The sequence below is a fragment of the Etheostoma cragini genome, chromosome 19 (assembly GCF_013103735.1).
Source record: "Etheostoma cragini isolate CJK2018 chromosome 19, CSU_Ecrag_1.0, whole genome shotgun sequence".
Lineage (NCBI taxonomy): Eukaryota > Metazoa > Chordata > Actinopteri > Perciformes > Percidae > Etheostoma > Etheostoma cragini.
This window is the reverse complement of record NC_048425.1, coordinates 2,786,925-2,812,751: the sequence shown is the minus strand read 5'-3', so window position 1 is coordinate 2,812,751 and position 25,827 is coordinate 2,786,925. Positions and strand designations below refer to the sequence as shown.

The 25,827-nt window shown below is 40.1% G+C and overlaps 1 protein-coding gene across 1 annotated transcript in view; it reads right to left on the bottom strand.

Moving 5' to 3' along the window:
• Positions 1–25,827, bottom strand: part of LOC117935015 (dachshund homolog 2-like) — a 94,374-nt gene that overhangs the window by 24,445 nt on the left and 44,102 nt on the right. Inside the window, exons 2-4 of the mRNA XM_034857105.1 lie at positions 21,055–21,170; positions 5,943–6,050; positions 117–314 (exon numbers count right to left, since the gene is read on the bottom strand). Of these exons, the coding sequence (XP_034712996.1) occupies positions 117–314; positions 5,943–6,050; positions 21,055–21,170 (422 nt within the window). The remainder of the gene's footprint in view (positions 1–116; positions 315–5,942; positions 6,051–21,054; positions 21,171–25,827) is intronic.

Below are 25,827 nucleotides of genomic sequence, written 5' to 3'. Positions count from 1 at the left end.
ACACACACACACACACACACACACACACACACACACACACACACACACACACACACACACACACACACAGTGTGTCAGGCAGTTGTCTGTTTGGACATATATATGTGTGTTCTCACTGTTAGCCAGTAGCTGTTGCTGCTGCTGCTGAAGTTGTTGTTGATTGACAGCTCCAATGGCCGGCCCCCTTCCTCCTCCTCCTCCTCCTCCTCCTAGTGGTCCTCCACCGCCTCCTCCGCCACCACCACCTCCTCCACTGTGGGCTCCAGCAGGAGGGCTGGTCAGACGCTCCTTATCCCAAGAACACTCACTCCCTCCTGGGAAGAGACCGACACACTCACATTTAGACATCACTGCTCCAAAAACAAAAAGCAATCAATACTAGACACGGGACTTCTCCATGTCATAATATACAGTTCACATAAATGATGACTCATAATTTTAGACAGAGGCAAACACAAATTGCTGGGATTTACGTGAGGTCATCATGAACTTCAAAAGCTTTCTCAAAAGGGTTAAATTGATCCGAGGCTCATTTCTTCCATGTCATCAGGGGATGCTTAATTTAGCACATCAGTTTGTTTTAAGACCCTTAAGAACTCAGTGGGTTTTCTTAAAAGCTACAGAGCAAATCAGGTGGCGGTAATGCACCTTAACCTCCGTGTGCTCGCCACTTAGTCAGACAGATCGGAGGGCAGAGAGTGACAAGAAGATGGGAGGAACATAGTTCATATGCTTATTAACAGAATGTACATTTCTCTGATATTCTGCTTTAACCAAATGCTACGATAACTTTGGTAACTGGCAACCCTGAAACCACCGAGGCTAATGGGAACGGAGCTGCTCCTTTCAAAAGAAAAACAATGAAGTCCTAAAAATGAGTATGAAAGTATAGAGTATAACACATTTGTTAAGGAATTAGAAATGATCTAAGCACGTGTTACAGGATTATTAAATAACTTATATTCTGTTATTTAATATAACCTTATTATGAAGTATGATAATGATCATTATGGTGAATATTATTAAACCAGTTTGTTATCTCCAGGACAAAGTTTCTTAGTCTTATCTTTACACCTTCATTCCGGTACTCTCTTTCTCTCTCTCTCTCTCTCTCTCTCTCTCTCTCTCACACTGCCTCTCTCGCCCTCCACATCTCTTTCTCTCTTTGCTCCTGTACCCTCTCTCATCCATCTTCATCTCCCTCCATTAGTTTGAATTAGCAACCGTCTCTCTCTATTATTGCCTACTGAACTCCCTGCGCTGTGTGTGTGTGTGTGTGTGTGTGTGTGTGTGTGTGTGTGTGTGTGTGTGTGTGTGTGTGTGTGTGTGTGTGTTGATGACAGCTGGGCCTCATCCCCTCTGCCATTTACACCAGGGAAGAAAAGAAGTATAAACAGATGGGCAGATGTTCTCTCTCTCTCTCTTTCTCTCTCTTTCCTCGGCCTTGTCCTCTCCTCCTCTGCCTCTCTCTTTTATTCTCTCTCATCACTTTCTTTTCTCTCTTTCACCAGTTTGGGATTTTCTTCCATCTCTTTATCTTCCTCGTTCTTTTGCCTTTTAATGACTTTGACAAAAGAAAATTAAGAGCACATTTTGGTCCAATCACTCCTCAAGTATTATTTAATTGTACTTGAGTATAATTTAGAGGTACATTACATTTTCTGTCATTTATCCTTTTGCTCTGCTACATCTCTGAGAGAAATACTGTACTTTTTACTTCCCTACATTCAACCAACAGCTGTTGACACATTCATAGTCATATTACTTTACAGCTGAAATGATCAGTCGATTGACAGAAAATCGATTGGCAGCTATTTTGATAATCGTTTTAATACTTTTACTCGTAACATTCCCCTGCAGGACCTTTACTTTTACTTTGTATGCAGTGTGGTATTAGTACTTTTTTAAAGGAGCTAGGTACTTCCTCTACCACCTTTTATCTTTCAACACGTTCTCTCTCCTTCTGTCTTTGTCTCTGGACTCTTATTCTTTCTGCTTCTTTCCTCTCTTGCTGTCAAAAACAAAGATATGGTTTCTATTGACACAATTGTCTCTCTCTTTCTTCATCACTCCTCTCATTCATTCAAAGAAACAAAACAGTTATTACCGCCGCGGCAAGTGATCGACTTTCACCCATCAAACACCAACATATCTTTTCTTTTTCTTCCCTCTTTCCTCTCGCCCTAAATATCCCTTTCTCTCATTATGAGTTTACTCCCCCCCCACCACCACCCCTCTGTCCAACATCGCTTTGTTTTCTTTTTCATTTGTACACTCGTTCCTCTCCTCTATTGTCTGCCGGAGTTTCCCAGGCCGGTGTGAGTGTCTCTTACAAAGAAAATAAGGTCGGACAATGAAAGGAAGCCTTTCCATCGCACTCGCGAAACAAAACAAAAAACACTCTCAATGAAATAAAGGAAGAAGACCAGGAGGGAATAAATAAAAAACGACAGGGCGAAAACAGAATAAAAAGAGTAACTCTATCAGCCCATTTGCCAGGTCAGCTGAAGAAAAGGAGGAGATGGAAACAGAAGGGAGGATTGCTCTCTCTTTTCTTTTCTCTTTGCTTTTTGTTTTCTGTCTTTTTAATAATTCAGAGAAGCTAACACAGCAGAGATGGAGTGTGTACGTGTGTGTGTGTGTGTAAGTGTGTGTGTGTGTGTCTATTAAGTCTTTGTTTTTATTTATGTCACTGAGTACTTTTTCATCCACTACATTTTCCTGACTAACATGTTTAGCCTGAGCATCATAATCAGACAGCCATTACCATCAGGGATAATTGCCACATTGGTGTTCTCTTCGCTCTTTATTAATAACTATTTTTATTACAGTTTTTTTCCATCTGCTGCCACATTCAGCTACAGAAAGAGTTGCAATTCTCACATATTATAGACTTTATTGCACACATTTAACTTGTTAGAAACACGGTACAGTAACTGTTATAATGAATATATTTATAGCGTAATTAACATAAGATGACAGTTAGCAATATTGTAAGCTTGCACTTTATCTTATCTATCTTTCTGATAAAACATAAAAGAAAAAACATTGAGTCAAACTATTTAGCATAGACATACTATGAGAGGTGTAACAAATAGTTCAAAGCTTCATTTGGACAAGTACGAAGACCGTTTGAGTTCAAACAAACATGTTCAAACATTTGTTATCCATGCATTAATAAAGGATTTTAAACTACCATTAAAGATCCTTGGATGCTTTTTAAGACCGGCAACCTATACCATGGACTTCCATTAAAAGTAAACTCATGTTGACAAGCAGTTTTCCTAAAATGCATTAAGACTTGTATGGGAAGCGGTATTTAGAGGACAGCCTAAATGAGGTGTTTCATGTAATGTGATTTGGTTCTATCCATTTTCACACAGGTTCAAGTGAGAATTTGAAATGTTAAGATACATTTAATAAAGTGTGAAATAGCTTGAGTGTTTCAGTAACAGCTGAAGATTTTGGGGGGATGTTAAGTAATATTAGAGGGCCTTCCCTGGTCCGATCTTACAATAAGTTTCATCCAAATGTAAATGTGAGCACAGAAACTTTTTCACTTTAGACGGAAATAGAAACAGAAATAATGACAGAATTAAAAAAGCACCATGTTGAAGCAATTTTTACAGCATTATGCATTTCCTTTTACCTGCTCATCCACTGTATAAACATGAAAGTAGCCTACTGTTAAATACACATTACAGTATAAAAACATTTAAGAACTGACAAGAAAGGAGAGTGGAAGAGAGAAATCTGAAGCGAGGAAGCACAAAAAAGGGACAACTGTCAGAGAAGAAGACCATGAATGATACTGAAACCCAACAAGGCAGCTCTCACACACACACACACACACGTACTTGAGTTCTCTGTCATGTTTCCATACATTTGCTGTTGGTGTAAAATGTTGAAACTGATCCCAGCAAAGAGACAATTTGTGACGTTAGCCCGAGTCGGGTTTCAATACTAAATAATGCTTTTTCCTCCGTCTTTGGTTTATATTCGTGCCTCCGTCTTTCCCCCCTGCAGCCATTCATGTGTTTGTTTTAGAGGTTTGTGATAGAAAGTGGGGTGAGGAAAGAAAAGAAGATATTAAATAGAGTTGATTGGTCCTCAGGGGGGCGAAAGAAGAGACAGGTGGAGGTGTGAGAACGCACAGAGAAAAAATGAATGAAGAAGGTGTCGGAGAAGAGTAACCCTGAAAGGGTTTAACGCCACTAAAGATAAAAAAAAATACATAAAAATGTTGACTAGTGTAGTGAACATATTTCCCAATGTCAAGTCCAGTAACATTAAAGGGATAGTTTGCATAATTTGAAGTGGGGTTTTATAAGGTACTGGTAACTGTTAAAGGAGTCTGGTGGCTTTGCAGAAAGCAGAGATGGACATAACATTAGGGAGAGAGCCAGGGAGTTTTGTTGTGTTCACACAGCGTAGCTTAACTTGATTTAAAAGATTTTTGAGTTGCGCGTTTCTGATTTGTGCCGACAAAATGTCGGCAACAACTTGACGCAGCTTTAATAGATGTTCCCTTTTGGATGTGGACAGGCTGAAGTTGTGGCTGACTACTTGTTCTACAAATAGATCTTATAACTCTTTTTTAGAGCCCTATCAATAAAGGATATGTAAGGCCGATACCAATACAAATATGTGGTTATTTAAAAATCCAATATGCCCATATATCGGCCAATATACTGCATATTTAAAAATTAATAAATCCAGAAATGTGTTAGAAAACATAATCAGATTTCCCTAACATTAGTTATTTGTAGTTATTTATGTGTTCTCACTAAAGTAATATGATAATAATTTGTTTTATATTCACAAAAGAACAAAGGAAAGTCAAAATATATTAAAGTTCTGATAAATAATACGTGTAAAAAATACACAAACACGTTAACAAAAAAATAACCAGTGTTGCCAAGAGGGACGTTGTAGAGCGCCCTCTGGTGGACAGACTATGCAACACCAACGCTCATATCATGGTCGACCGTTTATTTTTTTAATATTCATTTATCAGAATCATTTATTTGTCATTATACATGATTCTGATGAATGAATATAAAACATTTTTTTAAATTAATTAATTAATTAATTTTTAAATGGGCCATTATAAATGCTGATACTGATAGATCGAGAAAAGACTAATATTGGCCCGCCGATAATATTGTTTGTTCCAAGAGTGGAGAGCAGCAGACAGAGCGGAGATAAGGTTACCATGTTGACCCGGTATCATAAACGTAAAACTCAAAAGCATGGGAAGATAAATGTAACTTCTCCATCTTTCCATAATGTCGTCATACAATCTGGCGAGAACACTTTAGTGGACACACATTAACGGTGTATAATTGCTCCGTTAGCTTGTTTCGCGGCTGTCGATTGCAGCGTTCTCGCACAATACTGGATCAGGTCGGGAAACACCAAAGTTCCCCTTTAAAGGTCCAGTGTGTAACTTTTGTAGTTGTTCATTATCAAAATCTGTATTGCTCTTCACACACTTGTCCTTTTTTACAAATGTTGGCCACCACCATCATTTTCAAGTATTCCTATTGGCTTGAAATTTTCGCGTTTTAGCCGTCACATGATAAACTCCCAGGTGCTGCTAATGCCGCTAATGGGTATCGTAGCTTTCCGGCAACTTTGAAGAAGGAAACATGGAGGACCACACGTTATCTTAATAAGTTCATACATGGGACAAAAAAAAAAATCTACTGGCAAATTTCGTAGACCACCGGCCCTCGGGGGGGGCGCGCGGGGGAGAGGTGACTGTTAGGAAATAAGAGGGCGCTGTGGACCAGCGGGCAGCGGCCGGAGCGGGCAATCACACCCGCCTTGGAACTTCCTACACATTGGACCTTTAAGTACATTACTTGAATCCGCCACTGTGTAGAGGTGGGTTATTGTGTGTCTTTGTGTGTGTGTGTGTTTTTGTGTGTGTATATTACCTGTGTTGGAGTGTAAGTCGTCATCCGACTCGTTGCCGTTTTGGAGACTCATCATCATCTTCATCTTCTGTAGCTTTTGGAGCTCGGCCATGGCTGCTGCTGTCAGGCCTATCTCACACACACACACACACATGCACACGCACACACACACACACACACACAAACATACGTTGCCATCATCATTCTCATCATCCCGACAAACATATGTAGCAACAAACACTCCCACAGATGTAAGACACATCATCAGCTGCCCTAAAAAATCCATCAGTCTGTGAACCAACCAATCATAGCCAAGGTCCACTCCTCGTCGGACCTCACAGGTGCTACCTGCCTCTACCCATGATGCTTTGCAGCAAGCCGTGACACACATACCGATGCTCACGCCCGGCTGTCGCTGTCAAAATTTTCTTTTCAGTTTGACCGTTTTGTTGAAGTGTTTCTGGGTGTGAGTGCTGTTTCAGACGCCTCGGGGCTGATGTATAGTCACAGATACACACATGCAGAAAAACAAAACACACAGACATACACACAGCATGCCCCCACCGCCACACACACACTCTCTCTTTTGTATGGACTAAGATCCCTGGCCCTGTGTACTGACCTGGAACTGACTTCTATACACAACAACCAGCAGAGTGAGAGCAATGACCCTCTGTGTGTGTGTGTGTGTGTGTGTGTGTGTGTAAAAGTATGTTTTATTGTGTAAATGTAGTATTATGTATATAAGTGTGAGCATGAGGCTTTTGCGACATGTTGAGTGTGTACGTACAGTCTGCTTGCTTTCATATATAAATGTGTGTGTGTGAGAGAGGTAATGCATGCATGCTTCTCTGTGCATACACGTGTGTGTGTGTGTGTGTGTGTAGGTCAGTTGGTTTTGCCCCAGTCACGGTTGACGGGCTTGGAGGAATGTCCATTACACACACAGTACATTTGTCTGCAAGCTATAAAAAAAAACAAGATAGAGGGAGAAAAAAAATGGAGGGAGGCAAGGAGGGAGGAGTTGTCGCATGGTTTGAAATTTAATTTAAAGCAGGATGAAGGGATGGATGGATGAGGGATGAGGGGGAGGTGCGGAAGAGAGAAAGAGAGTGTTGTGTGCAGGTAAAACTAAACTGGAGCTCCTTAATTAACTACAGAGGAACACAGCTTAAAAACTAGGTTAGAAATGAGCAGCTGTTTGTTAACAAGTTCAACACATCAACTCAAAAAGTTAAGTTGTCAGTTTTGTCTTTGCAACGTGTTCCTAACTGCCAAAAAACAAGTTGTTGGTTTAAAAGTTCTTGTTTTGCAGACAAAAAAAGTGATATTGTATGTCTAAATGCATGCAAATATGCAACCGTTTTTATTTAGGAGGCACTTTAATGGAGTCTTACACATAATGGAAATAATCAAAGCAGGAACATTAAAGTGGCAACAATCAAAACCGTTACACATACCTACAAAACAGAAACAAACTACACAATAATAGTAAATAAATACCATTAAATGGTCACAAGTAGCCGAGGGCAGATGTTCATTATGTTATTGAAAACATGTACAATTAGTCTCAAAACAGGAGATGGAAGCCTTTTTAAAACATACCAAATGATGTTAAAGTTTGACTGTTAGAAGGTAAATTATTCCAGTCAGAGGGAGCCTTAAACATAAAAACCTGTTTTACAAGTTAATATAGAAGTCTGATTCTTTCAATATGTCACATGCACAACAATTACAGTGGAGCAGCCTGTTTTAGGATCCTACAAATAGGAATAAAACATAGGATACTGCGTCAGAGGTAAATATACTGTACATGTAATGTAGGCTACTGTGTAAATACTGTATGTGTAAATATACTGTACATGTAATGTAGGTTTCTATGTAAATACACTGTACATGTAAGGTAAGCTACTGTGTAAATACTGCATGTGTAAATATACTGTACATGTAAGGTAGGCTACTGTGTAAATACTGCATGTGTAAATATACTGTACATGTAATGTAGGTTTCTATGTAAATATACTGTACATGTAATGTAGGCTACTGTGTAAATACTGTATGTGTAAATATACTGTACATGTAATGTAGGTTTCTATGTAAATATACTGTACATGTAATGTAGGCTACTGTGTAAATACTGTATGTGTTAATATACTGTACATGTAATGTAGGTTTCTATGTAAATATACTGTACATGTAATGTAGGCTACTGTGTAAATACTGCATGTGTAAATATACTGTACATGTAATGTAGGCTACTGTGTAAATACTGTATGTGTAAATATACTGTACATGTAATGTAGGTTTCTATGTAAATACACTGTACATGTAAGGTAAGCTACTGTGTAAATACTGCATGTGTAAATATACTGTACATGTAAGGTAGGCTACTGTGTAAATACTGCATGTGTAAATATACTGTACATGTAAGGTAGGCTACTGTGTAAATATACTGTACATGTAAGGTAGGCTACTGTGTAAATACTGCATGTGTGGGCTACCTTACAATGTGGAAACATCTATTCCTATACATTCCTTTCAACAACGTTCCTAAAAGTGCTGACAATGGATCGTAATCTAAACCAAACTCTTCCTGAATCCACCAGTAAGTGCTTTCTAATTTACAGTCTGTAATGAGGAGAGGCTACCGAGTAAGAAAGGAAAAGGGAGAGAAAGAGAGAGGTCCAGTCAAAGAGCCTGAGGCGGAGTGACCAGACGTATTGTCTGCTGTCCTGCTGAGAGAGAGGACAGGGAAAGAAATGGAGAAAAATGATGGAGGAAAGGAGGCCAAAAATGGAGAGGACCATAAGGAGCTCCTGCTCACAAGCACGGAGATAAAAAAAAAAAAAATGCATCAATCAGATGCAAATAATATTAAAAGGTTGATTTATTCTGGAAAAAGGCCACATTTTACTGGTTATACATGTAATGTACAGAATTATTTTTTTCCACAACAACAGAGGGTGAACAAAACGCTCATGAAAAACACATTAAAAAGGTGACGAGAAAACAAAAGAAGGTCAAGGAGGAATGGAAAAAATGAGGGCAAAAACAAGGGAAGTAAAGAAGTATGATTGATGGGAAAAAATAGGAAGAATGTGAAGGAGACAAGAGGATATAAAGATGGAAAGGCAGCAAAGGAAGAAAGAGGAGAGCTCTGGAAATGGAAGGACAGTCCAAAAGAAGAATGAATGACGTGAAGAAGTGGCATGGATAAAAGGCGAAGACGGAGGAATAAACAGAAATATAGAAAGTGGGAAAGAAAGATGGAAAGAAGGTTATGAGTGAGTCAACTGGCCGCCAGATGTCTTGTTTTGAAAATATTTTACATCTTGAACTATGGGTATGTCTGCCGAAATTATAATAAACAAGAAAAAACTTGCTGTTCATCAAATACAGGATATGTTTACTGTCACGTCCCAATCCACGACTGGTTTCTATAGTACACGTCTGTTCTGTTGTCGCTGAGGAACAGGCAGCGAGAGACTGACTGACGGAGTCGGCAGAGCAGCATTGTGTTTCTGATTTGTTGTGACGTTCCCCCCCCCCCCCCGAGTTGTGTTAATGTTGTGTCCCAGTCTTGAATGTTACACATGAACAGTCAACGGAGTGTCTACGCTGTTAAGCCACACCTGCAGTCGGCCACAAAGGTAGACCTCTAACCCTTAACTCCAGCCTGGCGGACTAGCGTTAGCTTCGGCAGTTTTCAATGCATGAATAAAAGCCGAACCCTGTTAGGTTTCCTAGACAACGAGCCATAACATCACGTACCATGTTCACCATCTCAGTTTAGTGCGGTTAAGCTTTTCTTTTTTTAAGACGACTTTGGAAGTTTGACAAAGCTAAACTTCACATTCTCAACAACTTTATGGTATCGCAATTTTACAGCACCGAAAAAAAATATTGTTGAGTTGTGGGCACAGTTTGAAAAATAGTTAACTAGCTATCAACCATTTCTGAACTACATCACTTCTGCTTTTAGAAAAAAAACTGTAACTAAAAAATGCAACATCCATTTGGTTATATGTTGTATTCACTGGCAGTGAACAATGTGCTTATATGTTTTGGTGTTGTTGAGCGAACCAAAGCAAATTCCAAATCAATTGCGGTTGATATGGCAATAAATTATTGACTCTTAAGTCTTATGTTTGCATGCTAAATTAACTGGTCAACACAGGTACAGCTGAGGCTGAAGAAAATGTGATTACATGTGCTTGAATTTAGTCTCAACCAAAGTATTGGAAAAGTAAAGGGATTACCAAAGTCGTTAAAATGCATCCCAAAGGGGACATTAACATGTCCACCAAAATATGTGGTAATCCATCCAATAGTTTAGAAATTTCCCCACGAAAAACAACAAATGTGGAACTCATCGTAGCACTAGGTTAAACGTGTATGTTACATCCTCATAGGACCATGAATGTTGCTACCAAATTGTGCGAAGATGTTGGCACTCTGCCAAATAAAACAACCGTATCTCATGCAGGCTGGTAAAAGTTCAAATCGAAGAGTCTGCAACTGCAAGCTTTTCAAATTGAAAAATAAGGGTTGGTAACAGAAATAAAAGATGAGACAGAAGAGGATGGATTAAAAATGGAAAATGGAGTCCCTCTGTGGGGTCAGGACTGGATTCACACATCGATTACTGAAGAACACCTTGACACACGCTCACAAAGATGCATATACAGATACAGGAAACAGGGCTGCGCACACACGCACACACACGCACACACACACGCACACAGAGTCCGAATGCCCGTTTCGCCTCGATGCAACTAGGAGACAATCAATAGTGAGGGCAGAGCCACAATACTGTTCTCCATCATGACTATCAAAACACACACACACAGACACACACACGCACACACACTTTCTCTCTCGGATCAATGACTGTCCGCTGTGTCCACGGTTACCGAGCATCGACCCTCGTCGCTAATGGCGACCACGGAACCTTGGGAATTAGTGTGTGATTGATTGACAGACTGCTTCAAAGGCACACACATCATACAGAAGTAAGTGTGTGTGTGTGTGTGTGTTTCAGTAGTCCCCTGTGGGTTGTCCTCACGTTGTTTACCCATCTCTTTTTCCTTCCTGTGCATCCTAATGCCGTCCGAAGGACAAAAGGAAGATAGAGAAAGAGAGAGAGGAAGAAGAAATGAAAAAGGAAGTGAGGACAAACAGGATTACAGCAGAAGAAAAGTGAATCGTCAGCGTAACGTGACAACTGAAATCAACTCATCAGAAAAATCAAGAGGAATTTCCCCACCAGCGCTTACACGACAGTGACTTTTCTTAGGCCTGATTAATAAAGCTAAAAGTCTGAAAAAAAAGGCCACACAGATTTATCATTTTTCTCAATTTGGCCTTTATTTAAGGCTCTGTTTCTGTGACCCAAACACAAGTCAACAACAGAGACACATTGCATATTGTGTCACTGACTTCATCCCTTCACACTCCCACTACGTTAGCAGTTAGCAGTTGGTAGCCTACAGCTGGAGATATCACTGTCAGCAGAATCCAACAGATCTCCAGACCACACAACATCTGATCCATGTGATTCGATCCCCCGAAATTCCTTCTAAAACCAAGTGTAAACAGGGTCTAAAAGTCCACAACATCATCTGTAAGTACATTACTGATAAGTGTATCTATGCATTTTTTTGGGCTATGCAAGATGGTATTCTTGGCCTTTACATGTCGTCTGTTTTGTGTTTGTAATCATTGTAGCATTGATGTTAGCCATGCTAAATTAGCAGTGTCCACCACTGCAATTCTGACTGCAGTGTCAGCAGCTATTGGATGGATTGCCATGAAACTTAGTACAGATATCTACGGGCTCACAAGATAAATCCTAATGACTTTGTCAATCCTCTGACTTTTCCTCTTGCAATACAAGACGGTTGAAAATGTCACTTATCAAGTGACCTCTACAAAATGGATTGGTACGAAGTTTGGTACAGACAGCAAGGTTTCACAGAGGATAGATCATAATGATTGTGGTATGGATAAACAAAGGAAAAACAAAAAAATTTGCTTTAGGCAAAGATAAACATTTTTTTAAATGTTTGTATCTCCTAAGTCTGCCCTGATCTTGGCAAAAATATGTTTTCACACTATGTACGCTGGGCTTTAAATAAAGTCTTAACAACCCATGTTGGCCATGCAGGTCTCTAGTGTTAAAAGAAAAGAGAATTCCTGATTAAATTCAAGTAAAACTATTTAGTGGTTATGTATTGCCTAATTTATTGGTAAGAGATGTCCTTCCCTGTTAAAATAATAGTTAAGGTAAGTGCTGTGTATTGAATTGGAAAAAACTAAAAAGACATGGTTAGTTTCCGTAGTACTTTAAGCCTATTCAGGGAAAATAGTGGATTGTTTCTGTATGTCCGACACATGGTGGATTGGTAATATGCAAAAGCTTTGTTTCTTTCAATAAGTGATTTTCTACTACAAGTTGTGTTCCAACAGCCATCAAATCACCACAATTTCAAAATAAGAGCATATCTGTTTGTGAAGGTTAGATACCTGAAAGCAAAACAGTATGAAATTAAAACAAACGATTGAGCCGTTTGCATGAAATACAGGTCGGGTAATCAGGTAACCAAGACTTTAAAGTCTAGCTCATGTTCCCCCTGTTTAATGGAGTTATGTATTTATTACAAATGGAAACAAAAACATGACTTCTTTGTAAGCCCAACACTCTGTCCTACATCAACAACAGTTAGACTAAGTCATTAATGCCCCACCCATCATAAAAATGTGTACTTCTCTTGTAAGGCCTTTTACAGTAAAAGCATCCACTACATGGCAGGCGATATTCTAAATGAGACCTGACAGTGTCCTTCCCCAGCACCGTGCATCAGTAAGGTCTAATAGCTTTGAGTTTGCTGGTGGAGGCTGTTGGGTGATCTTCAGGAGTCCTAAACCCCCTCCTAAGCTTGCGTGAAACCCACCCCATTTTGCAATGGTTGTAAATATTTAATCTGCTGCACCTACATCTCTGACGAAGTGCTCTGAACGCGCTGCGCTCTCAGAGACGGAGTGACACTTTGAATAAAACAAACAGGAAAACAGAGAAATTGCTCTTTGTGTTCTGAATTTAGAAACACACTGTTCTGGCTGTTTTGTTTTGTTTTTTTCTTTCTTCCTGCGAGCACTCGGAGTGGCAATTTACAAATGCAGTCGATTGCCCTTGTGCTGAGTCAAATAGATTTCAGCTCCGCACTCTGGCACTTAGGTCGCCCGTCTTTAGCTTTCACTGGAAGTCCAGGACTCCCATTTGAAGCCATTTACAGCAGCCATTTTGTGTCATCTCTAAACGACATTCAACACTAGCTTTTGAGTTATTGTTTTTGCAAAGTCTCTTTAAGATGTTTTGGAGTCTGTAAAGAGCTCAACAGGTCCTGAGCAATGTTTGTCTCCTTAATGATGACTCTGATATCAATCTCAAGCAAATTCAGTTCGAAATGGTATTTTCAGGATTTACCTCTGCAAAGAAAACAATATTTAAAAACTAGGTTAGTCCAGATACAGTATGTGTATGAAATCATTCTGGACTTAAAGCCTTGTCAACATTTTCAACCTTGAACATACAACTGCACGACTCAATAAGTTGCAACCAGTGACTGTACAAGCTTGGACCTCTTTCTCATCTAGGATAATCTCTTGGACCAGGGACAACAGCTAGGCAATCATGAACTCTACAAGTCGGACACGTTTTAGGTGCTTCATGTATTGTCTTACCAATGTGAGGTTTTTTCTTATCTCTTTCTTTCTTACCCCTTTTCTCCACAAACAGGTCCTGAGCACGGCATTCAATCATTAGACTCTATTTGAACTTTCTATTTAGTTGAACTGGTAGAGTAAATGGATTTATACGTCAATGACCTAAGTGAGACAGTAACACCAGTAGTGTTAGCATATACACTGCATTTAAAAAAAAATCAATGTTTGAGTCAATTGTTAGTTTTAGATGAATTAAATTCAATGTCAATGGGATATTTTCCTTGTAAAACACAGTGATAATTGGTTCCATTGCCTAATACATATAGATAATACAGACTAGTAAAGGGTAATATTGCCTAATAAAATCAATGATTGAGGATTCTTTTCCCAGTTAAAAATGCTCACTAGAAGCACTTGGAGAGCATAGACCTCTGCTAAGATATGCCCTATTTCACAATGTTATTGGAGTAGGAATTTCCTCATTCAGGAACTCATTTTCCAGACACCACATGAATGCAGCACAAATGCCCTATCTCGTAATGTTAATGAAAGTGAAAAATAAATTGTGTATCTGCCCCTGGTTTCGGCTCCGCTAGAGAATTTAATGGGTTCTTCCTTGGCCCGAGCTACACCCTTCCACCAAGTTTGATTACAATTGGGCCAGTAGACAACAAACAGACAAACTGAGTTGAAAACATCCTTGGCGGAGCTAATTATTGGTTCCTCTGTTAACATATGCCTGTTTAAAGTTTAAATGCTTCATGAAGTCAACATAGAAAGTCAAAATATGTTAAAAATATGAGTCAGTGGTCATGTGTTGCCTAATAAAGTCAATGGTTGGCGTTCTATTACATGTTTAAAGTCATGAGTAGGTATGTGCTTGAATCCAATTAGGGACTTGATTCCCTGTAAAAGTCATCATTATGGCGCCATTGCCTAATGAAGTTAGTATGAATTCTATTGCCAACAAAGTCAGTGGTTGGGGGTTCAATTCCCTAATAAAATCAATCGTTAGCAATTATTGTCCATTTAAAAAGGTAATAGTTTTCTATTACCTATTCAAAGTCAGTGGTTAGAACTATAGCCTAATAAAGTCATACATAAGGTTGTAGTATGACATGAGTTGTGTTAAAACAGATCACCATATTGATGGACATTACATTTTTAAACAAAACAACTCCTCCAAGAATCAGCAATCCCCTTTTATAAGCAGTACTTGCAGGCTTTATTGTAAGGAAGTATGTTGCAGACTATTAGGTTTTTGTTTTGGCAGAACTTAAGACTTTTAGCTGATAATGAGCGAAGATCATTTAATCAAACTGTAATCTTCAACAACTATGTGGTTGCTTGTTTAGTGCCGTTTTGTTTGTAGCATGTCTGCACTTCATTTCAAGAAGATTAGCTGAAGAAACAAGCTTTTAACAGATTAACTGATGTGTAAATATTTGAAGACAGTGAACAGTTTTTTTCGGCCCACACACTTGGGATACGTTTGTTGTTGTTAGCGATAGACCGATTTTATCGGCCGGCCGATACATCGGGCCGATATTTGCGTTTTTATGTGTATCCGCATCGGCCATCGATAGTTTTTGAGACGCTGCACTGCCCCCCCACCACTAGCACCACGGCAGTCTTACAAATCAAGCACTCTATTTCAATGGCTACTTTTCAGGTTCAATGTTTCCTGTGTTGACAAAGGACATTTGGTAATGACCTGATTATATCTGTCTTATAACATGTCAGCAAGCAACGCCTCATCAAGGCTGGGTGGTAGAATAAAGCCTTTTACCCTGATTACCCTGCACATTGCACACATAAGTTGGGTGATATGAATGGAAGATGATTACAGAAGTGACACTGATCTGATGTAAACAGAGGGAGCAAAAGCAGTATCAGCTTCAAATATCGGCTCAACGAAACCGGCTAAGGCTGATGAAAAGAAAATCGTACCGCATCGCCACTAAATAATCTATATCGGACGATCCCTAGTTGTGGTTTTGGTTGCGGTGTCAAGCATGTGTGAAGTGGTTTGGTTTTTGAAATGATTTGAAAAACTTCAAACACTATATTGTGCTAATGCTATGGTGTCAATATAATCGGAGATTGAGATTGAGATAGGGCATGCCTTAACGGAGGTCTGCGCTTTCCGAATTTCCTTCTTCTTCTTCTTCTTCTTATTATTTAGCAAGGCAGAGTCACAGGATATAAGCCAGTGTAAGGATGATACTAAATTTCAACAACCCAGCCTCCTGGGTTAAAAGGTAAAACACAGTTAAAGGGTAAATTACCCAGCTGTGGGGTTAAAGTTGGGTGACTTTTTAATCCAGCAATCTTTTGAGTCTTCCCGATTTCACTCTGGTTTCCTCAGTAACAAACTCCGCCAGTCGGGGACGCCATAGCTACCACTGACCATGGTGTGTGTGTGTGTTGTCGTATATGAAAAAAGTGTAGAAATGTGATGCAGGAAGTGGAAGGAAAAGAAGAGGAGAGATGAAAAGGACTTAATGTCACTTTAGTCCTCTTCAGCCCACCAGCCCTCCCTTCTCTCACTTTCCCACTCCTCCCCCTTCATCCTCAATCAACTTCTCTCTCTCTCTGTCTCTCTCTCTCTCTCTCTCTCTCTCTCTCTGTCTGTCTGTCTGCAGGTGCACATAAGAGTCCTCAGATGAGTGTATTCTTTTCAAATTGAAAGATTGAAAGCACTTCATCTGTAACTTACACAGAGTACTTGTGTGTGTGTGTGTGTGTGTGTGTGTGTGTGTGTGTGTGTGTGTGTGTGTGTGTGTGTGTGTGTGAATGTGTGTGTGTGTGTGTGTGCACGCCAGATGTGTTTCTGTTCATCACTGCAAAATGTGTGTTCATGCACTGTATGTGTGCCAAAGTGTATTTGTGTTTTTAAGTGTGTATTAAAAATGTCTTTGTGTGTGTATACAAAGTGAGATGTGTCTCTGTATCCAAAGTGTGTGGTGTGGTGTGTGTGTGTGTGTGTGTGTCTATGAGAAGACAAGGCAAACCATTGAGCTGTTTTTGAAGTGAATTAACAAGTCAAATGAGTGCCGCAGCACCCTGCATAGGTTACCAGACACACACACACACACACACACACACACTTATCATCACAGCGTCTTTGTGACGCAAGATGAGGCCAATTAAACTGAAATCACTCTCTTGTTGTTCATTCCTCCTCCCTTGTTTTCTCGTCTTCCCCCGTTTAATCCACTTTTTCTTCTCCTCACTCTGCTTTCTTTCTTTACTTCTTCTTTCTCATCTTTCATCCTGTCATACCACCATCTTCTGTCTTTGCACTTTCCTTCCTCAGATCCCTTTCCCTTTTTTCCACCTTTCTTCCTCCATCCACCTTTCATCTGCTCCACCTTCTGTTTGCATCTTACTTCCTCCGCTTTAAGTATTTTCTTCAATCCTCTTATTTCAAAGTCCACCTTTTTTCTAAAGGTCTTCCTTCTTCAGTGTCATTTCCTCCCATCTGTGTTTTCCTTCTTTTTCATCATCATCTCATCTTTTTTTCCACCCTTCTTTCTCTTCTCTTTTTACCTCTAGCTTCTCTTCCTTCTCTCTCTTCTCACCAGTTTCTCCAAACTTCCTCACTCTGTGTGTTTTCTAACAGTGTGATAAATGTCCATCTGTGATTGGCTGATGCCCCCCATCGCTGTGGCGCCCGGAAGGTCGTAAACAACAGCCCGTCTCCCACGGCAACATGGTGTCTCCATGGACGCAGGGCCGCTAAGACGACCAAGTCTGCGCGTGTGCTTGTGTGTGTGTGTGGCTTAGGCGGAATGCGACATCCGACAACTGCCAACTGTGTGTGTGTGTGTGTGTGTGTGTGCTAATGAGCGATCATAAGTGAGCAAATGTTTTCTCTGGGTTCCACTAATGTTCAACAAACACACACTTCTACTAACGCACGCACACACACACACACACACACACCTGATGTGTATATGCAGTCAGTAATGTGTGTGCGTGTGTCATTAGTATGCTACAGTGAGCTGTGTCCATATGTCACTAAACACAACCATGTTTTATTTATCCTGGAGAGAGAGAGAGAGAGAGAGAGAGAGAGAGAGAGAGAGAGAGAAGGAGGTCAACAGTCAAGGGGACAGAGGGAAGGATGGAAAAAGAAAATGTGTTACAAGAAAGAAGAAGGTGAAAACAAGAAGGATAATTGGTGGTGCAGAAAAAGAGATGAAGAGTAAGAGGAAGGGAGGGATGAAGAAGAGGAAGTTGGAAGAGAGACTGAAACGGCAAGTGAGAGGTTAGAAATGAAAGGATGAGGAGGAGAAGTGAGTCCTGTGTGAAGTTAGAAAAAAGAGAGGAAGGGAGGGATAGGAAAAGGTATAAAGAAAAGGGTGAAGGGGGGAAGATTAATGAAAGGAAAAAAGAGGAAAAGGATAGAGGAATAGGGGTTGTTGGAGAAGAAAGTAGGGTTACGGTTGGAAGGTGTGAAAGAGAAAAGGAGGGTGAGAATGAAAGACAGAAAGAAAAGAAGGAAAAAGGAGGTATAGAGGAAAAGATGGAAGGAGGTAAAGAGGGAGGCCGGGAAAAAAGGGACTTTGAGATGAAAGGAAGACGTTAGAAGATGTGTCAAGGAAGGAGAGAACAAAAAAGAAAGGAAAGGAAGGAGAGAGGTTCATAGAGAGAAAAAAATGAAAAAATGAAAAATTGAAGAAGGGATGACAGTAAAAGCACAAGGAAGATGAGCTAAAGAAAGAAAAAAGAGCAAGGAAAAGAAAGTAAAATTACAAATTAGAGAAAAGGAAGAAACTGAGAACTTGACAAAGGAGAGAATGAGAGAAGGTAGAAAGAAAGAAAGCAAGGAGAAAAGGAAAAAGGACAGAAAAAGAAGAGGAAAGGAAGGAAGAAGAAAATAAAAAGGGAGGAAGTAGTAAAAATGACAAAGTATAGAAGGAAATATAAAGATATGAAATAAAGCAGGAAGAAAAGAGACACACTTGAAAGAAAGCAAGAATAGGGAGGAAGAGATGGAAGAAAAAAAGAAAAGGAAACACTGAAGTACGGAGGGAGATAATTCGAGAAAGGAGGGAAGAAAAAAGGGAGGGAGGGAAAGAGGAGGGAGGGATGGACAGATGGAGGAGTGGGACCCCAGAGACGTGTCATTCATCACACCACCATGCAGTCTGCACTCGTTCAGCCTCTCTTTCTCTGCAGGTCTTTTTTCTTCTTCCATTTACATCTTTTTTTCTATAGTTCTTGTCATTCATTCATTCATTCATTCATTCATTCGCTCACTTTCATCTTTTCTTCCATCCTTCCACATCCTTCAACTCCCAGACAATCTGTCTTTCTCTTCTTCCCTCCATCTTTTGCTCCCTCCCTTACTCGTTGGCGTTCATTTTTAGGTTTCATCATCTCCTCTGGCGACATCCCTCCTCTCTTCTCTCCATTTTTTGCCTCTCTTTCTCTCTCTTTTACCATCGCCGCTTTTTCTTTCTATCCATTTACACTTCCAATGCCGAAAAGCAAATTAAAAGCCCTCTTTTTTTCTGTTTCTTTCACTCATGGATCGAAAAGAAAAGGTGTGAATAGATGGAAAGTAGGTGAGGAAGATGAAGGGATGATAGAGAAGGTAGGATTAGGTGGAGGCAAAGGTGGATGGATGGATGGATGGAAAGAAACATGGGACAAGAGAGGAGTGAAGACAGAAACATTTAGTGAGAGGACAGATGAATGTAAAAACATGGTGGATGAGGGAAAGAGGGATGAGAGGAAGAAGTGAAACTGGAAAAGGTGCAGCAGAGGGGAAAAAAAGGGATGTAGAAACATTGAGACGGAGGTGTTAGAAGGAGAGATGAAACAATGATGAAGGAGGAGAAAAAATGGGAGGATGCATTTGAGATTTAGAGGAAAAAGAAGCCGTCGGGTTGGTGCGTCAAGGCCATAAGAAGAAAAGACGACAGGAAGGAAGAGTTGAGGAGGAGAAGGAAGGATGAAACAGGAAAGCAGGTCAATGGTTTTTCCCCATAGACCACCATTATACAAGTCATGTGTAAAACTATTGACAATAACGGACATGCTGTTAATTTTTAGCCTAGTCTGTTAGTGGCATGTCCTGAAGATGAAGCCTGATGACTAAACATCGGCGTGCTTCCATTTACTGTGTGAGCATGTCTGCATGCTAACGTTTAGCTTAGATGCTAGCATGGCTGTAGACTCTTACAGGCCGGCCACATTGATGGCGTAACGTATACGGAGCGGACGTTCCAAAATTACACTTCCACTATAATCAATGTAACTGGCACCAGGCAGAGAGCAGAGTGTAAGTGGTGCGTCTGCTCCGCGGAGTTCAGCTCTACAAAAGTGAAGAACGCAAGGTGTGTGCGGCCTTTTTACAGAGAAATGGATCATGAATTGTCTAAATTTCTTTTAATATAAACTACCGATATCCAGAAAGCGACTAAATGACTGCAGTGTGGACTGCGGATGACTATCTAGACTAGATAGACTGTCTGTCCAATCTGAGTTTTCAGTTGCATGACCAGGGTTACATAGCATTGGTAGAAACGGTGTCGCCTTTTCGTCTCCTTTTTGTCTTGTTTTTGTCTCCTTTTTGTCTCCTTTTTGTCTTGTTTTTGTCTCCTTTTTGTCTTGTTTTTGTCTTGTTTTTGTCTCCTTTTCGTCTCCTTTTCGTCTCCTTTTTGTCTTGTTTTTGTCTTGTTTTTGTCTCCTTTTTGTCTTGTTTTCGTCTCCTTTTTGTCACCTTTTTGTCTTGTTTTTGTCTTGTTTTTGTCTCCTTTTTGTCTTGTTTTTGTCTCGTTTTTGTCACGTTTTCGTCACATATTTGTCAAATTTCCGTCAAATTTTTGTCTCCTTTTTGCCTCCTTTTTATCTGTCTGTCCAATCAAAGTTTTCTGTTGCATGACTAAAACAACTTTTGAACGTACACGTTCCACCAAAACAAGTTCCTTCCCGAGGCGGTTCTGCAGCGGCACCATGACTCCGCTTGGTGCTTAGCGCCGACCACGACAATTGTGATTGGTTTAAAGAAATGCCAAATAACCAGAGCATGTGTTGTGGCGGAGTGTCTACACTAAGGGAATGGCCAAAAACCTATTTGGTGAGGTTTTTTCAAGATGTAATGAAATATCCAGAAGGCGTTCCTGAGATATCGCGTTGACAAAACTGACCGATAAAAAAATTTTTATCGGTACGCTGAATAAGCCAATTAAATATGAATTCATTTTCCCACCTTAAATCATTGAAAAGCTGACGTTTCGGAGAAACATGTACTGCCCCAGTTAAATAAACGAGTGAATAAATAATACCATGGAGCAAACAAAAAAAGGGAGTTGAAGGAATGCAACAAGAAAGAAAGAAAGAGTAGAAAATACATTAAAAAACAATCATTCATCCATCCCTCTCCCTCTCTTACCGGTGTGTGAGAGCAGGTTGGGGGACAGCAGGCCGGGGAGGCCCGGGTGGAGCAGCCTGGGGCTTTCCTGGATCCCTGCACCAGAACAACGCTTCGGAGGACGGCCCGGACGAGAGCTGGGGGGGGGGGGAAGAGACAGAGAGATTAATTACTATGACACAGAATTAGATCCGGAGCGCTGAGTACAGAGAGGTGGAGGGACCGTTCGGGTCTGCATCTGATGTGACTCAATTCAGCTACGATTGAATATTCAGCCTGGATTTGATTTCATTAAGTTTAGTTTGCTCGTTCATCTTGATCAATCAACATACTTTTAAAAAGGGAAAAAACACAAAGATAATACACAATCGTATACAAACCAATCCGATCCCATCACAGATTAAAGAAAGGATGAGTTTGAGGAGGAGAAGACAGAAGCATAATGCTTATAAAGTCCTGCATCTATTTTACAATATCACATGATTATAGGAAAAATCGTAAGTCTTACAATAACTTACAATAATACAACAACTGTGTGTGCATTCCCAATAATATTTTCAGATCCCCTCTCTGTAATGGTCAAATATTCTTTTCTTGAATGTAATTTTGTATCTGTTTAATATTATGGCTGTTTAATATTCTCAATTGTTTATAAAAGTGTGTAAAGTTTTGAGGAACTAAATAAAAAAAAAAATACATATATTTGTATTTATAGTTTTATTTCAAGCAGGCTAAATGACGCTAGTAATCAAGTGACAGAGGATTTATATTTATTAATATAGTATGTTTTGATGATAAAACCTTTATTTAAATTGCATGAAAATTAAAAAGACATATCTGGTGTACTGTTGGTCGAGCATCGCTTTCAGCAGTCGAAGCTGACAGCTGGATGTTGCAGCAGGTGGCGCCGACGTAATCGAATCACAAACTGACAACACACGGCGCACAGTAGTTTCATTTTCACCAGCCGCCATACTGGAAGACAGGGACCTGAGACCTGATTGGCTGAATGCAGGACAGTTCAATGACACCTGATTGGTTGTTGTTATAGCTGGTGTCTCCGGCACCGGAGGGATCTTTTCTCTGACATATTCACACCTCAAAGTACCACAACCAGCAGAAACAGCAGGAGTTGCCACATCCTAAAATATCTCCCTTTAAGAGGAGAGAAGCACTCCAATCTTTATCAGCTCGCTCCCCTCTGACAACAGAAGAAGAATCCTGATGCAACATATGGAAACTAAACTACTATTTGATTTGTGATAAATCTGTGATAGTGACACAACAATTAAATAAAACACTTCGATTTTAATTTGACAGCAAATTAATTTATGTCAAAATGCTTTTAAATACCACAAACCTTTATTTTGTAATCAGCTTCCAGCTGCTTCACAATAAAAGCCCTTAAACAACCAGGGTTGTTGCTAAAGTCTGGGAATGTGGAGGTTAAAGCTATCTTTTACATTACGGGTAATTGGAAATCCAGAGTTCTCCGAGAGAATAATTTGAATTGGCTCAGCGAGGTACTCTGGCATCAAGTAATGCTGCTCATTAACTATGCACTCGTAGCCGAGCTGCACCAATCACATCGGTGTATCTGATGTAGGCGGGGCCAGAGGCGAGCTGCGCCAAACACTTCAGTTTATGTGATCCGTATGGGGCTCTGGATACGCCACCCCGTGTGTTATTGTGATTGGTCGTAGTGTTATCCAATTGCGTGCAGTGAGATTTTCAGATGCACGCTTGGTGCCGCCCCTCGAGATGGGAGACTTTCATTACTCAGTGCCAGACCCTTAATCTTTCAGATAGGGGGCTGGACTTACAGGCTAATCTTTTAGACCATTTCCAGTATTTTTTAGATTCATTTGCCTACTTTAATTTCAAAATAAATAAATGATTCAGGATTTGGGTGAAAGGGAATTCTGTGTATAATCCACAAAACATTTCCAAGAAGATTTACTGAAAACAATCAATTAATTTGTGACTAATTATTAGGATTAGGCATAGAAGCTTTCTTTTGTGGCATTGTTTAAAACATTTTTAGAGGATTTGGTCTCAAATCTGATCATCGCTTCTCAATTAAATATGTGCAAGTATTGGTTTCCGTAGCGACCAGACGCTGTTTTGTTGCCGCCTTGGAGCCCAGTAAGGAGCCTCTAGTGTGGCTTTATTTTACATTGAAAAAGCCCTGTAAAATGGCAAACCACCATTGAATCGAACTAAAACTTTCCTCTTATATGTGAAAATAAGCACGTGACCCGTTTCAACTACAACCCTCAAAGAATCGGATTCGAGAGGAAGAATTGTTCAAATCCAACCCAAGCCTATTATAGGGGGTTATTGGGGACTATTACATGGTTAGGTTGAATTTTAACGTAGAAAGTGGTCTGTTAATTTCTTGATAAAGGACGGATGCTAAGTATAACCCACCGTTGCCATAGACACAGTTCTGTTCACCCTGGAGGACAGCTATCAATCAATTTGCTAAAAGAAGTCCGGATAATTTATCAGCTGTGGCAAAAAGTGGGGAAACGTGGAGCAACTTGTGTCCTCCAGTTCAAGCAATGACAGCAGATCTGGTCTATCGCTACGCTAATTAGTTAGCTTAGCTTCATTGGAACATGTTTAACATTAACTTACAGCTTTGTCAACATGCAGCAGCTGTGCAAAAAGGAAACAAGATGAATGAGCACATAAACGTCACCATAAATATTCCTCCAGGCTGATTCAAGACCTGATCACCCTGTCGGGCTTGTATTCGCTACAACAACCGCCTCACTCTACATTATCCTATCCCTTTCTACATTATCCCTTACAGATGATGGAACAGCTGACACAAAATGTAAGGAATTAAAACATTCATGGGACTTTCTTAAATTTCTTTTATCCTGACCTCAGTCGTTCGAAAATCTTGGACACAACCTTGTTAAAAATAAGATTCTTTCCAGCTTGTAGACTTTTACTGTAAAAAAGCATTGGGCAGGAAGATGTAAGGTTGCCAAATGATCGGTTTAAAGACGAAAAGACGGGACAGAAAAGGAGGAATTCGCATTGACTGGGGATAAATATGCTAACACCGTGTAAAACAGTGTCTCACACTCACACAAGCACAATACTACATGTCCTACATGTGCAAGTGAGCCTGAATGCACATCCACAACACAAGCATCCCTCTCTATTTCTGTCACACACACACACACACACACACACACACACACACACATGCATGCAATAACCTACTGTATTATGCATGTGCACGTAGGCATAAATAACACACACAAACAGAAGAATACAGTAACTGCAAACGTGCGATGAAACATAAAGAAGCCCCACACACACACACACACACACACACACACACACACACAGGAGGTGTGCATACAGGCCAACTCTCTGCAGGGTGGCTAAGTAACAGATGGCCGTCCAAAGTCATTTACACCTAGAGTGTGAGAGAGTGTGAGATGGAGAGAGGACCAAAGAACTAAAACCTGTACAAGACTTCACCACAGTTTCACCGGATGAAAATAGAATAAAGTAGAATAGAAGAAACCCAAAATGAAAACATAGACTGGGACATAAAAACACAACAATATAAAATAACTCCCCTATATTGAAGACTTCAAAACCCAAAAGACAACAGCAAACCTGTAATAAATAGAATACATTTTGTTTTACTACTCCAATGTGACCGGCTAACATTAGCATGTCCTGCTACCTAGTTTACCTAGCTAATGTAATTCTAACTGAGCTAGCTAAACTACATTATTTTTGAAGCATTGTCAAGACATTCACACACTGGGAACTTTTTTTGTACAATTACACATGTCAATATATTGTTTTACACCACATGTTTATCATTCATGTAGAAAGAATGAAGAATTAACCCTAACGCAGAAGATTAGCTTCCAGCTAACGGATGCAGCTGGCTCACCTGAACTAGCTCACATTACAGCTTAGCCGAGGAGGACGCCATAAATGTTTAGATCACACGTTGTCACGTGCACGAGCCTCACGTCCAAGAGTAGGCAGGTTTGCGGGTGTAGTTTTGTAGAAAGAAAATAATTCCTACATGAAATTGGTTTCAACCAGGTCTGTGGATTAGTAAATGGGTCATGATTTCTAAAAAAAGAGACAAGAGAGTCTTTTAAAAGCTTTTTGGCACTTTGAGCCCCACACGCCGAGTGCCATCTAGTTCTATAATATTGGAGAGAAAAGAGACATCTCTACGGCCCTCATCTCCAACACAACTCACAATCTAGATCGAAAAATAGCACTACAGGTAAGAGCCATTTGTTTACGATCTTATAAATACTAGAATATAATCTCATAGAATGGAGTCAAATAATAAAAGTGGATGTTGGTCTTTTCAGGAACATCAGAGTACATCGACCGGGTCCCAGTGGGAGTGGTGAAAAGACTTGAGAGAAGAGGAAGTGTGTAAAGAGATGTGGAGAGAAAACGTCTTGACAAGGTTTTGGGGTGTGATCGTGTACTTGAGAAAAAGACACACAGACACACACACACAGACATTGAAAGTGAGAGAGAGAGAGAGAAAGGCAGAGGAGCATGAAGAAATGAAAACATGAACCTTCACTTTTCCTCTGAACTCTGCTTCACCTCTCCTTCTCTTCTCCTTCAATCACGCACACGCACACACACACACACACACACACACACACACACACACAGGTGTTTGCATTCAAACGCATTCAAACGCATTCAAACTTTTCCATCAACAAACCCCCTCCCCACTACCTTTAAACTCTCACACACACACACACACACACACACTAG